Source organism: Myotis yumanensis, unplaced genomic scaffold, assembly GCF_028538775.1.
Source record: "Myotis yumanensis isolate MYYU_CA2020_CCGP unplaced genomic scaffold, mMyoYum1.0.hap1 SCAF_3, whole genome shotgun sequence".
Taxonomy (NCBI): Eukaryota; Metazoa; Chordata; class Mammalia; order Chiroptera; family Vespertilionidae; genus Myotis; species Myotis yumanensis.
The window spans coordinates 31069089-31085827 of record NW_027223754.1 but is presented as its reverse complement, the minus strand read 5'-3'; the positions used below and the strand labels follow the sequence as shown (position 1 = coordinate 31085827).

Here is a 16739-nt window from a genome sequence, read left to right as displayed (position 1 = left end):
AATGCATCCTGCACCATTAAGCTGCTCATTGGAAAACTTCAACAAAATGTGAGTGACCCTGCAATAAGCTTGTTTTTAAAGTGTGTTTTCTTCCAACTTTAGCTTCCAGTACTCTTCATCCTCAATATGAATGATCACACATTTCCATCCTTTGTACAGGCTGATTATCTGCTCAGATTCTAAATAATTGTCATTAAGAGTGAGCCACCTTATGTTTTAGGTCATTGCTGCTCAATAGTTCATGAGCATATGAATCCTGGTACTCAGTTGAAATACAGATTCTGGTTCCATTGCCCAAGGTGGGGCTTGAGGTTCTGCATTTCTTACAAGCTCCCAGGAGAGGCCCCAGCTGCTGAGCCATGGACCAAACTTTGAGTGGCAAGGTCCCGATTTCCACTGCCCAGCCACGTGGCTGCTTGCATTAATTTGTAGTTATTTAAAATTAAAATTCAGTTCTTCAGTCCCATGGGCCACTTCCAAGTGTTCACTGTCCCTTTGTGATTGGAGGCCACTGTACTGGACAGCCTGGGAGAGAACGTCTCGGACACGGCAGAGAGTTCCTTCGGACAGCACCGGCTGGATGGCAGGTCATGGCCCTCCCGTTGGAGGAACTGGAAATCATCTTCTTCACAGATGCGCATAAACAGTATGAAGGAGGAAGAAACGTTGTGTTTGTTTCCACAGGGAATCCCTGGTGACATTGGACCTCCTGGACCCAAAGGAATAAAGGGAGATTCTAGAACAATTACCACCAAAGGTCAGTCCTCTGTGGCCAAGCAGTTCTTGCCCTGTTGCTTCCTCTGTGGCAGCATCGGGTGAGTCAAGTCACAATGCTCATTCTTCCCAGGTGAGAAGGGACAGCCAGGTGTCCCAGGTGTGCCTGGTCTGAAAGGTGAGGACGGCACCCAGGGGCGTGACGGGCTCGATGGATTCCCTGGCCTTCCAGGCCCTCCCGTAAGTAGCCCCAAGTGTGGGACTGGCTCAGCCCCCCATCCTATCAGCCACGTTCTTAAACACCTCAGAAGTGAATGGTGCTGGTACTCCCCTAAGTCCACCCCATGCAGCCCATTCCATTTTAACGAGCAGAAATTATATGTTTTAAGACACAGTGAGTCAGGTGGGAAGCCAAGCCCAGAGTGAGCATTTAAAAGCCAAAAAGAACCTGGCCAGCATCAGTAGTTAGAGCGTCGGCCCGTGGACCGAAGGGTCACGGGTTCAATTCCAGTCAAAGGCACATACCTGGGTTGCAGGTTATCCACCCTGGTTGGGGCACATTGGGGAGGCTCCAGTCAATGTGTTTCTCTCACGTTGAGGTCTCTCTCGCCCTTTCTCTCTCTCTCCCTCCCTCCCTACCTCCCTCCCTCTCTCCCTCTCTCCCTCTCTTCCAATCCCCCCCCCTTACCCTCCCATGCTTTCTAAAAAAGTTTGTAGCTTGGCTCTCAGGGGAATGGGGAAAGGGAATATGGTCTCTTTGAGGTGTACATATTTCTTAAAAATAAACTGAATATCCTCACAGGGTGATGGCATCAAAGGCCCCCCAGGGGACGCAGGCTACCCAGGAGCCCCCGGAACCAAGGGCATTCCAGGAGAAAGGGGTCCTCCGGGACTGGGCCTGCCAGGCCCCAAAGGCGTGCGTGGCTTCCCCGGAGATGGCGGATTACCTGGACAACCAGGCCTCCCCGGACCTCCCGGCCCCCCAGGCCTCCCAGGACAAATAGGTATAAGGATCCTTTCTGTCATCTTTCAAAGTTACGCGATGCTGTTTAGTGCTTCAACATGTATCCGCTGTTCTTTTTGGCAATGTGCAAGTTCCCCAGTGGGTCAGGTGAGAGTGCTGTATTGCATCATCAGTTCTCAGCACACACAAATGATACCCAACCACAGGTTTCTCAGACCCACCAACAGCCTCCTCTCCTCAGTTGGAATGCAGGGCCTCTGCCTCCAGAGCTGAAGTCATGGGCCTTGGCAATCCCTGCCCATCCCAGCCTTCCCTCCACCACCACCACCAACACACATTCAGAGATAAGTTAGTCACTTTCAGTTGTTCCCAGTTTGCCTGACTCTGTCCTCGTGTCTTGCTCCCAGACTGTGATACAGGTGTGAAAAGGCCCATCGGAGTTGACGGACAGGAAGTCATCCAGCCAGGTACTGTCATGAAGATCGGGCGGCTTTAGAACTCTTTAAAACTTTTGGTTTGTAAGACATGTGACTGGTCAACAACTGCTGTGAGCTCCTGCCATGAGCATGGAGCTGGCACCCACCCAGTTCCGCTTAGAATCAGAGAAAAGGCAAGTATAATGGGACATAGTGTTGCCAAGTCTCCCCACCAATATCAAGCATCAATTTGCAACATTGGTAAGAACTCAACAGATAGTTTTACACCTAAAATATGTGCATATATTCAGCTCTCCAGAGAGGATATGGAGACGACCCTGAGCCACGGCTCGGTGGTGGGAGAGAAGAGAGGGAGAATCCAGAGGTTGATCTGGCCTGGGAGAGGCAAAGCCTCCATTAAGGTCAGGGTTGGAGAAGTAGCATTAGGATCTGTGGGTCCCCTGCATGAGGATGAGGTTGGGGTTGAGGTGTGGGAATGGACCCGGCGCTCAGAGCAAGGGTGCGGAGCAGGAACGGCAAACCCCAGAGCTCCCGGACGTGATGCAAATGGGGGAAGGCCCCTGGGTGTGAGGCTCTGCAGGCTGGAGGCCAGGCCCTCCGGAGACAGTGGGTTCCTTTCTTTTTATGACCTGGGCTGGCCAGGTTGTGCCTCTGGGTCCCTGGTAGGCAGAGGAGGCCAAAGCCTCTGTCAAGATAGGGGCCCGGCCCAATCCCAGGCACACAGATGAAGGACATCTCGCAGAATTGCTGGACTGCAGGGGGCTCTCTGACAGAGGCCACACAGCAAAATACCCCGCCTGGCGTCACAGCCCGGCCTGGTGTCACGGCCCCTTCTGGTGTCCCAGCCCAGCCACACCACCCAGAAGCGGCTGCCACTCAGGTTTCGTTTCGTGTGGCTCCAAGCAGTTATTGCTGTGGCCGATTCTGAAGGTATTCAGAGTCACAAAGGAGAAAGCAAAGAATTCCCTTTGAAATCTCCAACGGTCTTCATCCACTGGTGGGCATTTCAGACAAAAAAGGCGTTCACGTGGACTCACGGGGGAGGAGCTAGATTAGCTCAGCCGTGCTGAGGTGTTGCCCTAAATGAGGGGTGGATGGCTGCCAGCTCGGTGCCAGCTGTTATTTGACTGGACTTACCTTATTTGCATTTTTATATTAATACTCGAATATTCATTTCATTACACGATAAAATTAAACTTTTATTTACATTAGATCGAGATTAGTTAACTCATTGACTTTCTCTGATCATAACATGGTAGCCAGTTTTCATGGCTGGTGTTCTTGACCTTGCCACTGTCTCAAGGCTGTGAGACTCGCATTAAAGATTGCGTCGGCTCATCTTTTTTCTCTTCCTTCCCAGACTGTGTCGGAGGACCCAAGGGATTGCCAGGCCAGCCGGGACCCCCAGGACCGCCAGGTAACGTGCTCCGGGAAACGAGAGGTCCCTTCCAGCCTTCCCATTCACATCGTCATTTTTCTTTCCCCTTTTTGTACACCTTTCCTCGGCCCCCTACATTCCTCGCCGCCCTGGGATGTCGCCGTGTTCTGCCATCTTGGCACTCACCACCGACAGGTCGCTTCTAAAGGAGGCAGACTTCTACTTGTCAGGACAGAAATGTGTGTGGTGATTGACACCTAGTCGAACCCTAGTCTAAAGGAGAAGATTCCTGCTGCTCAGGACTCAGCCTCGGCTATGGCAGAGTGGCTCTGATACGTGTTGTGATTTCTTTGGGTTGTTTAGGTATCAAAGGCCTCAGAGGGTTACCAGGATTCTCAGGAGAAGATGGACCCCAAGGACTCAAGGGTCCCCCAGGAGATCCGGGTCGCGAAGGGTTCCCAGGACCCCCAGGTAGGTCAGGGTGGGACCTGCTCTCCGATCTTCGGGGAGGACATGACTGTGAGCGTATGATGGGGTGCCCAGCTTTGTTGTCTTGCAACATTTAGAAACTGGGTCGATAAATGCTCGATGATGACTTGTTTTTGTCCATTGGAGATTAAAATTCTTGAATATTTTTTATCACTAATGTTCTGGGGGTTTGCAGAATATAATACAGATATTGCAGGAAGAAAGGACAGATGTGCATAAAGATGTCCTCTGGTCGATAGGAAACATTGTGTCATCCTCTTCCGATGATCATGAAAGGCTCAAGCAGCTTTTGCGTCTTAGATTCCCAATCGGCTGGTCACTCACCACGAAGAACACGCATGCGTTTGCTTTCCATGACATCACCTGCTCACTCTTCAGTGTGCAGCTTGTCCTGGGAAACAGTTTGAACCATTCCATCTATGTTTGACACAGAAAATAATTATTTAAGTCATTTAGTGGCTAAAAGAGCTTAAGCCACTTATTTACCTGTGTATGGAGGGAAATGAATGTGTTTCTGGTAATGAACTATGGTGAGAAGTAGGGGGTACCTGCTTGGGGGTCAGCTTGATCTATAATATAATGCAGTGTCCCCAAACCCAGTTGTCCCTTTGTGGTTATGGCTGGAACAGTATGAGTATGACTGTGTTACTTGGTATGCAGAGAGCTATGCATTTTAGAATTGTATTATTTAAATAAAACGGTAGAAGCCACTAAGGCCACCCAAGTCCAAACATCCTCCCTCGGGATTCTGGTCAGGTGTTCTAGCCTCTACAAGAACTGAGAATCGCTCATGTCACCCAGCACCCAGAAGACATTGAAACTCTCTTTTTGCTAGAAAGTTCTTCCTCAGTTTAAATGAAATCTGCCTCCCAGTAGATTCCTCGTGGGTTGTTCCTTGAGCCGGTGGTTCCACCGTGTAACCACCCTGCACACACATTGGGAGAGAGCAGTCATATCGCTTCACAGCCATCTCAAGAACCGACAGAACTGACCCCAGGAACGCAGACGTTCTTTTTACAACATAATTTCCATGCCCTCAGAATTCAGGACATGACAGCCTGCCGCATGTCGGCACTCATTTCAGACCGGCTCCAAAAACTGGAAAAGGTTCTGCATGTCTGGACTATCACACCCAGCAGTGGGTCTGTGTGTCCTTAGGGTCAGGTCCTTAGTAAATATTTTCAGCAAAGATTAAGTGAATTTTGCCTTGATCCCTGATACAAGTGGTTTAATCCCAAATGTAGAACTTTGCCTTGTTCCCTGATAGATTTTCTTCCTGGGTTCAGTGTTCCAGCCTTAAAAATTGTTGCAAACTGTTATCCTGTTGCCTTTCATATTATGCATCACAGCTGTGTTTTGCAAAATTGGGAGGCACACTCCCTTGTCTTTTGTTGAGGCCTTGGTGCAAACCCTGCCTTGGAGAGAAACAAAGTTTTTCTGCCATCACACCAGAGGATGTGTCCTTCTGTTGCCCTGCTGGGAGCACCCACATGTTTAGGAGTTACAGCATTGCCCCTCCATTGATATCAATTGATACCACATTGATACCACATATACAAAAGTTAAGTGGGACTATTTTTGAAAGAAGGAAAATAATTCATGAAGACCTTCTTGCCTTGAATATAATGGGTACCTAGTAGTCATAATTGATGTGTCCAGACAAGTGGGCATGAACCGCATAGCATTCTCCTGGCGTGAGGAATGAGAGAGATGTGCCCGTTATCAGGGACGCTGACAGCGTGCGGAGAAAGCCTGTTCTATATTGGAATGTAAGCCCTTACGTGAACAGAGACGTTGGGTAGAGCAGAGGGAAGGGGTAAAGGAGGAACTAATCTGTTCAGTTTTTAAAAGGCATGTCGCTCTTTCTGGTGATGGGATATACTACGCTCCTATCACCACGTGAAGAAGAAAGTAAAATACCCAACCTCAAAGACTGCAAAACACAAAGAGTCTATTTCAGAGATAAGAGCCACATACGCACTCACACCCACAAGTTTCAGTACACGGTTCTCATGTATAGTTTTGCTGTTGTTGTTTTTAAATTCTTTATTGTTTAAAGTATTACATGTGTCTCCTTTTTCCCCCATTGACCTCTCCCCAGCCACCCCCACCCCCAGCACATGCCCTCACCCACCTACTGTCTGTGTCCATGAGTTATGCTTTTATGCATGCATACAAGTCCTTTGGTTGCTCTCTTACCGCCCCACCTCCACCCACTCCCCTGCCTTCCCTCTGAGGTTGGACGGTCTGTTCAGTGCTTCTGTGTCTCTGGATCTATTTTCGTTCATCAGTTGTTCATTATATTCCACAAATGGGTGAGACCATGTGAAAGCCATATCTCTTTTATGGGTAAATCACGTCGTTAAAACTCTGAAATAGTGTCTAGCTCATTGGTTCTAGATCCTTTGTTCTGTCTCCCAAACACATCCACACTGTTCAACCCACCTCCCGGCTCCTAGGGCAAGCTTCACGCCCTAGGAAAGGCCCGGGCCCCATGCACACCGTCTTTCTGTCACGTATACCCACAGAGGGGGCAGCCAGTGCCTTCTTTTCCACACCCTGCCTACCAGAGCCGAGGCAGGCATGACCTCAGAAAGCTTTCCTTTTGAACAGACACATGACTGTTCCCTCAGTTCAACCTGAGGCCGCATCAGGGGTGAGGACCCTGACAGGGGAAGTAGTGGTGAGACCATTTGACCCAGTGGCATCAGGGACAGGCACATGACAGTCACTCCCTCCATCCAAATATGGGAGGTTGACAGTCACAATGACAAAGGACTATCGATTCCCCTTCAACGCGTTTCCAAATTGACTGATGACCAGGGAGAAAGTTACAGGGGCAGAGTTTGGGCTCTGAGGGGTCTTCCGTCAACACCACTGTGTCCCTCACTTGCGCACACACAATCCTGACGGTCCCACAAACACAGTGTTTTGGGATTGTTTGCACAACGCGGACACCATGAATCATGATGATTTACGTCCAAGGAGGCATTAGTTCTGAAGGCCTCATCCACTGTAGCTACCCTGTGGGGGTGGGCCCAGCGTCAGGGGGAGGCAGGAGGGCCCGTGAGCACCGTGGGCTCCCAAGTGGGCGACAGGGCTTGGGCTCAAACTGATGACCCGACTGCAGTCCTCTGGGTCTCAGATCAGATCTTGTTTAGCTGAGGGCAGCTGATTTTTCCGTTGTTGTTCCTTTTTTTTTTTTTTTAATATATTTTATTAGTTTTTCACAGAGAGGAAGGGAGAGGGATAGAGAGTTAGAAACATCGATGAGAGAGAAACATCGATCAGCTGCCTCCTGCATACCCCCTACTGGGGATGTGCCCGCAACCCAGGTACATGCCCTTGACCAGAATCGAACCTGGGACCCTTCAGTCCGCAGGCCGATGCTCTATCCACTGAGACAAACCAATCAGGGCGTTCCTTTTTTAACAGATGTTCTATAAATGGAAATTGACTTAAAATATCGAGCTCCACTGACAACCGAAAGAACAAAATTCCTCCCCGTGATGTGTTTAACGCAACCACTTGGGGTCATTTAACCATTTATTGGTGGCCTGGCCTGTCCATTTTTGTGAGGGAGGCACCCCAGAAACTTGCGCTCAGATCAGCCTCGACCCAGCCCTTTCTGATTGCTCTCCTTGAACATCACAGTGCCGACCTGCGGTTACAGGGATGATCTCTGTTTCCTTTTAGGGTTCGTGGGGCCCCGAGGATCCAAAGGCTCGATGGGCCTCCCTGGCCCGGATGGACTCCCAGGTCCCAGCGGCCTACCTGGACCAGTCGGGCCCCCAGGGGACAAAGGCATTCCTGGCGAAGTCCTGGGAGCCCAGCCTGGACCCCGAGGAGATGCTGGGCTGCCCGGACACCCCGGACTGAAAGGCATTCCTGGAGACATGGGTCCACCCGGATTCAGGGGTAAGTCCCCGCGGCAGGAGGGGAGCAGGGGCCTGACCCGGCTGCCTGTGGCTTGCAGGGGTGGCTCCGAAATCCCTCCTCGGGGATTTGGTAAGAGGCGACAGCACCATACAGCAGGAGTCTTGCTTTTTCTTTTCCCCACGGAGTTCCAGTGTTCCTCTAGAACAGTGGTTCTCAACCTTCTGGCCCTTTAAATACAGTTCCTTATGTTGTGACCCAACCATAAAATTATTTTCGTTGCTACTTCATAACTGTAATGTTGCTACTGTTATGAATCGTAATGTAAATATCTGATATGCAGGATGGTCTTAGGCGACCCCTGTGAAAGGGTCGTTCGACCGCCAAAGGGGTCACAACCCACAAGTTGAGAACCGCTGCTCTAGCATGTGTTTAAGACAAGAATCCTCATCCCGGGTTCACCTTCTGTAGAAGGAGCCACAGGCAGATGGCCCCACGCCTGGCTGCTTGGCCGGGTTGGGCAGTGACAGAGGCGCCCGACGCAGCCCATGTTTCTGAGCAGAACTTCAGAATAACGTCATCACACACATTCACGGGTCAGATTTTGTTTAGCTGAGGGCAGCTGATTTTTCCGTTGTTCCTTTTTTAACAGATGTTCTATAAATGGAAATTGACTTAAAATATTCAGCTCCACAGACAACTGAAAGAACCGAATGCCTCACCCTGATGTGTTTAAGGCAACCACTTAAGTAGCAGAGGTCATTTAGCCAGTTATTCGTGGCCTGGCCTGTCCAATTCTGTGGGGGAAGCACCCCAGAAACGTGCGCTCAGACCAGCTTCGACCCTGTTGGCCGCGGCTCCCATGACCTCACTTGCTCAGCGCTCTCAGCTCATGCAGCATAGAGTGCTGGTGGTGAAATCCCCTGTCTGTCTGGAGTATTGTGCCAGGAGCCAGGCCTCCCGGTAAAACCTCACCATGGGCAGCACTGCCTGCCTTCTCTCCCGAGACCTCCAGCAGCCACCAGCAATCACACTTTCCCAAGCTGTGAACTCTAAAGCTAGAACCCAAAATAAGTGTCCTCATTTCCCACAGCAAAACTGGAGTGTGTGAGAATGTATGCAGCCTGCTTACTGCGCCCCTTTCTCCCCAATGCAGTTTAAGAAATCAGACAGCTGGGACGTGGGCTTGAGAGTCTGGGCTGGTCCAAGACTAACGTGATCCCTTTCGTTAATGATCCCCCTCCTCCCCCCCTCCCCCCCCTCGCCCCCCCACTGTCTGCCTCCTCTCCCCAGGTCAGCCCTGCGCACTTGGTAGGATGGTCAGGGGCAAATGAGCACGAGACCCTGAGAGTCATTGGAGAAACATTATGCAAATGGCAGTCCTCAGCCCTTCTACTGGTATCAACTGGATGAATGTAACAGACTAAGTTCCAAGAAGAAAGGACAAAATGCCTAAATATGAGGAGGTCCTGGCTGTCAGTGTTTAAAAAACAAAAAAATAGAAGAAAATATATGCTCATAGTTATCTGACTTCTGGCTAGGACAGGATATTCTAGACATAAAATCAAGGAAAAGAAAACACACCCACAAATATGTATGAAATCTGCACACAAATCTTAACATTCTACATGTCAAAACAAAATGAACATTTGAGCAGTAGGGTAAACTTTAAAACAGATATGAAGGAAAATAAGTTAACGTACATGAGGGATACTAAGATCTATAAGAAAAATGCCAAAATCCCCAAAGGAAAATATCAGCGAAGAACAAAGATTTCACCAAATAGCAAAAGCTAGGAGAAAGAACTGTAACTCATAATCAAAAACATGCAGACACCCCCACTTTTTCCTCGGGTTTCTGTCTGTGTTTTAATGTCAGCCCTCATTCCAGAAAGCAGTGGGAGGAAAACGCTTTGGGCAGGCGTGCTGAGAGCTGTGTGATGGTGTGGAGAGAAAACCATAAAGTTCACGTTTGCTTTGACACACTAAGTTGATTTCTAGGACTCGTTCCTAAAGAAATAACTGACAACATGGCCACAGATGTGTGTATGTGCTGGGATATTATTCATGTAGCCATTTAACATGCTTGTAAAGAGTATTTTTAAGGTGTCAAAATGCTCAAAATAAAATGCCAAGTGAAAAAAAGCTAAATTCAAATGTTACTTATAGTGTGATGTCAGTTTCGTAAAACATCTATTTCTGGGTATATGTATGTGAATAGAAAAAAGGCCAGAAGGAAATATACCATGATGTTAGTAAGTATCTCCAGGTGATGGCGTGAGTTCCTTTGACCTTAACTTTTGTACTTCTTTGTATTTCCCAGAGTTCCTACAATCCAGAAAAAAATTAAGTCCTGTTTTTAGAGAACAATTCTGAGGATGTAGATGGACAATACCTATGGGATTGGCCTCACGACTCTTGTCTCGATTGTTGCAGGAAGCCAAGGGATGCCAGGAATGCTGGGCCCAAAGGGTCAGCTAGGTTTCCCAGGGCCTCTAGGGAAACCAGGCCTGCCTGGGCCACCAGGACAGCATGGCTACCCTGGGTCTCCTGGCCAGGAGGGGCCCTTGGGGCTGCCAGGCTCCATCGGCCATGAAGGTAAGAATCCCACCCTCCCATCAAGGGGTCGGAGCCTCACTTGCACTGATGCCTGAACAAACCCCCACCCCACCCCTGGGGAGTTCTCCAACTGCTCCAAGGACCCCCACACCTCTCCAGGAGCTGCAGGGGTTCTGAAAGCACCTACACTGCATCGCCTAAACAACAGAAAGATATCCTCTCACAGTTCTGGAAGCTGGAGGTCCAACATTACGGTGTCGGCAGGGCTGATTCCTCCCGAGGCCTCTGCCCTTCGCTGGTAGATGGCTGCCTTCTCCCTGCGTCCCCAGAGAGGCTGGGAGGTGGCCTTGGTGGTGCCAACGGAAGTCAGGCTCATGTGTCGATCAGGCACCATCCAGAGTGACCCTAGTTCTCCTAGTTGCCGTAGTCAGGTGACAGCTTTGTCCAGGACCATAACTGGTCAACACTAGGGAACCAGGTGTAAGCCAGACGCTTCCCTTCACCCAGGCCCATGGATCCCCGTGAGTAGCTTTGGCTGGTCCAAAACTAACTGTGTCCAAAAACTGAGGCTCCACTCAGGTGGGGCAGATGCTCTGGGCACCGAGCTACCCACTGGTTTTACGGTACCAGAAACCCTGGGCAGGAGGTCTCGGGCCTTCTGCATCAGCGTTCACGGGCCTCAGCAGTTCTCAAACATGGAACACTAGCTAAATACAGAGCATTGTGTGGCTTGTAAAAATCCATACGAGTGCCCTGCCTTAAAGGAGCCTACAGTTTAATGGAGAGAGAATTATACACATAAAAGGCTTGCATTTGGCCAGAGCCAGCCAATGGGGTGACCAGTTTCTCAGGGGCAGGGGAGCTAGGCAGGCTGGACCCATCCATCCTAGGAGGAGAGGAGATGAGCCAGGCATGGAAGATGGGCAGGCAGAGGTGGGAATGCCCAAGGAAAGCTTTGGCGCTGTGATCCCCTAAACTTGCTGGGGAGAGCTTAATCTGAGGAGGACACTGGTGATCTGGAGAGGGAGATCGGGCCCCAGTGTAGAAGGCCTTGAATGCCAAGCTAAGGAGTCAGATCCCCTAGGCAAGGGAGCAGCTGGGGTTTTAACGGAAGCTGCAAGCTGCGTTCAGAAAGCTGGCAGCTATGTGGCAGGAGATGGAGAGGGTGAGCTGGGCAGCAATGGGCGCCCTAATGAGATAATGAGGTGGGAGCAGGGGGAAGGGGAGGGGAAGGCGGGAGCAGCCAAGTGGGCAGGGGCAAGTCCTCCCCTAGAACTTAATCCCCAGGCTGAGCTGCCATGGCCAACAGGGTCAGGCAGCTGGGAGTAGCCTATGGGACCACATCCTGACTTAGAGTTGGCAGAGCCCCCTGTACCCACCTGGTATCTCACCTGTCTAGCTCCCCGCGCCTTTGGGTTCCAAAGGCAAGAGGCTCAAGTGGAGAAAGTCAGATTCGGGGAGAAGCCACATTTGCCTCCAGCTTTCGGAGAAAGACCTCTTTAGAAAGGCCAGCCCTGTGGGTTTTCTACAGACTCTGGCCACACCTTTAAAACTCACCTTTATAGTTATAGTTTCATGTTTTCCTTCCAAGAAGTGTTTCTTATCCAATAAGTTTTTGTAATTTAAGCATATCATGAAAGGCATTCTCTCTGTATGTGGTGTGTCCATCCGGGTTATTTTTCTCTCCCCTCTCTTGGACAGGTCTGCCAGGAGAAAGAGGGGAACCAGGTGATGCAGGTGTCCCTGGCCCTTTGGGCATGAAAGGTGTCCCCGGTGACAGAGGCGACCCTGGTCTGTTGGGTGAGACTGGTCCTCCAGGAAACCCTGGCTTTAAAGGAATGGCCGGAATGCCTGGTACCCCTGGGCCAAAAGGTAACTGTACACCATGACGAGGAATTCCCTCACAGGGGGTTGGGCAGGCTACACGTGGTCATGGGACAGCTCTGCCAGGGGAAGACATCCAGGTGCCTACAGGCTGGAGCCTGGAGACTCCTGGCCCTGGAGGCCTCAGATACTGGGAAAACCGGCTGATGCTGCTTAGGTGGGCGTGGCCGATGTGCCCAAAATGCTGATTTCTTAACTTACCAGAGAGCGACTGCCTGAGGCACAGGACTTATTATCATCCGCAGAAATCTGTGGAGGCTGAATTCAAACCCAGTGCCTGGCTGGCAAACAGAACCAAAACAAAGGGCCTGGCTTGGTCGCCAGCATCGGTTTATTTGCATGTAACTGAGAACAACTTATCTAGAAGTGCAGCCCTCTGGCCATGGACTGTTGCCAGAGACACAGTAGTCTGACCTTCCCATGGTTCTCGGCCAGACCCCCATGCTGGGGGGGTGGGGGTTGGGGGGAGTGTGACACATGTTAATTCTAGTGCCCCTTCGCACCTCTTCTCCATGGGCCCTCAGACCTAGGACTCCGCGTACTTTTCCTCGCGTCTTTGTGCCTGACCACTGTTCATTTGCCTTCGCCTTCTCCCCAGTGGCCAGAGGGCAGATGGGCTGCTTCTGTAGCCCTCAGTCTGAAGTAGGTCAGCAGGCAAGCCTCTTGGGAAATGGTATCCTGCAAATTCCTATTTTAGGTCAAGAATCTTAGCGTATTCTCACATGAGTCACATGGGAATGTCACAGACGAGTGAGATTGAAATAGCCATGCCTTTATCCATGCCTAACTCAGGGCTTTGCTTGTTTGCTCCGCAGGTCTTAGAGGTTCACCTGGGATGGATGGTTTCCAGGGCCTGCTTGGGGTGCAAGGAAGACCTGGGCTGCCGGGACACAAAGGAGAGCCTGGAAGGTTTGGTGTTCCGGGGCCAAAGGGCCCAATTGGGTTGCCAGGTGGCAAAGGTATGCCTACTTCTCTGAAGGTCTTTCCCACGGGGTTGACACTCACGTTCATGAGGGCATAACACTGCCCAGAAGCAACCTTTTAGAAACCCAAAAAGCCAGGCACAAACTAATAAAAACTAGGGCTAGGGAATAGTTGGGGAATGGCTGTTAATGGGCACGGGATTGCTTTTAGGAGTGATGATGATAGTCTAAAGTTAGATGGTGGTGATGGTTGCTCAACTGTGAGCACATTAAAAGCCATTGAATTGTTTTCTTTAAATGAGTGGATTGCATGGTATGTAAATTATATCTCAATCAAGCTGTTTTTCAGAAATTGAATGTAACTCTTCAAAAAGTTAAAACGTTTACAAATTCTTAGAAACATAGAAATTACAGTCTAGGTAGGGTACTACATTTACCAGGCTTCCTACTCACGCTTAAATTTTCAAATAATCTTCATGTTAACTGGGGGTTTACAAGCCACTGAGCAAAAACTGATATTTTTAAATGAAGTTACACTTGGATTCTGTGCCATTTTCTTTCCGACTCCACTACCCCGCCCCTTCCAGCCTCCTTGGAATGAAGTAGACCGTGGGGGCCCCTTCCCGCCACTAGACAGCAAGCTATCGGAGGACCGGAACAGTGTATAGCACCTCTGTTCCCCTCCATATCTAGCCCTGTGCTACAGACTCAGTAAATGTCCAGTGAATGAAACTGCGTTCTTTCCGTTCAGCTGAATCTCCCTGACCTGCTGCCCTCCATTCAGTGAACACAGATTCTGGGACATTCTCAGCCTGAACCTTGTGGCACAATTCTCTGACTTGTCCACAGCCTTCCAGACCCCCTGGCCAGTGTAGGAACCCCTCACAAGTTCCCTTGCAACACCCTACCTGCAGAGTCCTGAGACCTCCCAGCTCTGGCTGACCTGCTGTGGGTGCTGAGGCCCAGCTGGTGCCCACAAAAAAGGATTGAGCTGGTGTCTCTCCTCGTGATTGTGTTTGATCGCTGTCTCACCAGAGTGTGAATACATAACCTTCCCTCATGTTCTGTGTTACGGTCACACTCATCCCTGTATTGCCTGGCAGCACTGTTAGGGGAGCAGCTCCCTCCGTCCCGATGTGCCCTGTGCCCACACCTCTGTTATAGAGAGGCGTGGGGGCAGGGAGAAGACAGGGGTGTGTCTGTCCGAGCCCTTCACCCCAGTGCACAGGCTCCAAGCCAGGGACGCATGCCACCCCTCCACTCAGAGCCTCTCTGGGCTCAGGTTCTGAGGGACAGCTCCGCCTTGGTGTTTATGCCTGGTCCAGAGGTCAAGTGAAATGATTGCATTCTCTTCCCTTCCAGGAAGCCGGGGGGAACAGGGTCCCCCAGGACCACCTCCCCGCATCGATGAAGAAATTAGATACCTTAAAGGGGACAAAGGGGATGTAGGACCTATGGGATTGAAGGGCTACCTGGGATTAAAAGGTGAGGTGGCATCCAAAGATCCAGTCTGGCCTCTGAGGTGTCAGGTCTGGGGTCCCATCCCTCTCTGCCCAAACCCCCTTTCCCCTGTGCCCACCCCTGCCTCTCCAGTCTGAAGGGGCAGCAGCTTCTGCACCACCGACACCCCTGGGCCCACACCAGCCTTCCCTGTGTTCCGGCCCTTCTGATACCCTGACATCTCCCCGCCTGGGCTCTCGGGTGGTTCTTCGAGGCCTGATTCACCTTGCCTCCAATTTTAAGACTTGCAGCACTTGGGATGGCAAAATTTAAAGCCTGGAAGGGGGAGCACCAGAGCGTCACACTCGGGGTCTTCCTGCAGGTGTTCCGGGAATGCCAGGGGTCCCTGGGATATCAGGCGTCCCTGGGTTGCCTGGAAGGCCCGGCTACATCAAAGGAGTGAAAGGAGACATCGGAGTTCCCGGCCTGCCTGGTGTGCCAGGATTCCCTGGTGTGCCAGGCTCCCCTGGAATTACTGGGTTTCCAGGTTTCGTAGGAAGTAGGGTGAGTGCCTTTTACTCCACGTCTTCTTGTCAACTCCTCTCCCCTTGCTTGTTGGCCAGAGTGCCGTGGGCAGCATTTACGGTGTATGAGTGGCCAAGGCACGGGTCCAGGGCTGTGTGGGCCCCTGCGTCAGTGTAAGGACATGCCGTGCTCATTCGACACCGTGGGGGTTGGTGCCGCCCAGGCCCCGCTGCCCTTTCATGAGTTCCTATTGGATGAAGCACGGTGTCTGGATTTCTTCATGGGAACCTAGAGGACAAAATTGAATTTCTAGAGATTCGAGCTCTAAACTCGAGCATACATGTTACATCAGGACCGAAAACCCAGTGCTGAATCATAGGATCTTAGTCCAGTCTTGTGTGCAGCTAGTCAGGTCAGTTTCCACGTTCCCAGCAGCTTTGTCCATGATGGTCAAGAACTGGGTAACATCAACAGGAAACAGAATAAATAAACATGGTACCTTCAGACAGTGGACTAGTGCACAGGAGTAAAATGAGAATGATTGATAATTGCAAAAACACAAATAAGTCTCAGTTTTTATGTTGAACGAAATAAACCAGAAACATACAATACAATTCCATTTTTATGACAGGACTACTTGATAGAGGCAAATCAGAAGAGAGGCAGGATGGTTGAGTAGGAAAGGGCACCAAGGTACTTTCTAGAGTGCTGAATGTTCTCTATGTTTATCTGGGTATCATATGAGTAAGAATTCATTGAACATCTAAGATGAGTGTATGGCGCTGCATATAAGTCATGTTTTAATAAAGCAAGCTGCAAGAAAGAAAACTAGAGCGTTGTCTCAGCAAGGGTATAGCCTCTGGCACATCCTCCCTCTCCTCCCACAGAATGGGGCTTCATTAATAATTTAGAGGCGCAAGTTAAGCCATGCTAGGAAAGGGCAGTTCTGAAGTCACAGGTTGATGCTAAAATAGAAACCAGAGGGAGTAAGGTAGACCAGAACACCCACTCTCCCTGTGAGGTGGAGGCACTTCAGGGAAGAAAACCATGTTTTCTTTGGAGTCACAGAGTAATTCAGACATCATCCCAATCTCAGTATCAACAACAAACATTGCTTAGAAGAAATCTCACTCTCTCCATAGATGGATGTGCACAGCCATGTAATAGAGAGCAAGTTTGAGAATCAGGCAGCCCAAATCAGTATCCCAATTCTGCCCCTTAGTAGCTGAGTGACCTTGAGCATAATATTAACCTATCTGTGTCTCAGTTTCCTCACCTGTCAATAGCATCTGCTTCATAGGGTTGTTGTGAGGCTTAAAAAGCTCTCGATGCCCTAGCCAGGTGGCTTCAGTGGTTGGAGTATCATCTTGTGCACCAAGTTTGTGGGTTCGATTCCCAGTCAGGGTACATACCAAGGGCGTGTACAGGAGGCAGGCAACCAATGGATGTTTCTCTCTCTCTTTAAAAAAATAAAAGCACATCCTCCAGTGAGGATTTAAAAAAAAAAAAATCAGGCTCATAGGGTGAGGTTGCAATCAGCATGGTTATTCT

General features: G+C 50.2%; 1 protein-coding gene across 2 annotated transcripts in view; it reads left to right on the top strand.

Moving 5' to 3' along the window:
- The window catches only part of COL4A2 (collagen type IV alpha 2 chain), a 180658-nt gene that overhangs the window by 147078 nt on the left and 16841 nt on the right, over nucleotides 1-16739 (top strand). For both annotated transcript variants that reach the window (XM_070408599.1, XM_070408598.1), the window contains exons 23-34: nucleotides 685-757; nucleotides 848-954; nucleotides 1517-1718; nucleotides 2086-2145; nucleotides 3476-3532; nucleotides 3857-3964; nucleotides 7679-7900; nucleotides 10294-10455; nucleotides 12118-12288; nucleotides 13116-13259; nucleotides 14586-14708; nucleotides 15046-15227. In XM_070408599.1, coding sequence (XP_070264700.1) covers nucleotides 685-757; nucleotides 848-954; nucleotides 1517-1718; nucleotides 2086-2145; nucleotides 3476-3532; nucleotides 3857-3964; nucleotides 7679-7900; nucleotides 10294-10455; nucleotides 12118-12288; nucleotides 13116-13259; nucleotides 14586-14708; nucleotides 15046-15227 — 1611 coding nt within the window. The remainder of the gene's footprint in view (nucleotides 1-684; nucleotides 758-847; nucleotides 955-1516; nucleotides 1719-2085; nucleotides 2146-3475; nucleotides 3533-3856; nucleotides 3965-7678; nucleotides 7901-10293; nucleotides 10456-12117; nucleotides 12289-13115; nucleotides 13260-14585; nucleotides 14709-15045; nucleotides 15228-16739) is intronic.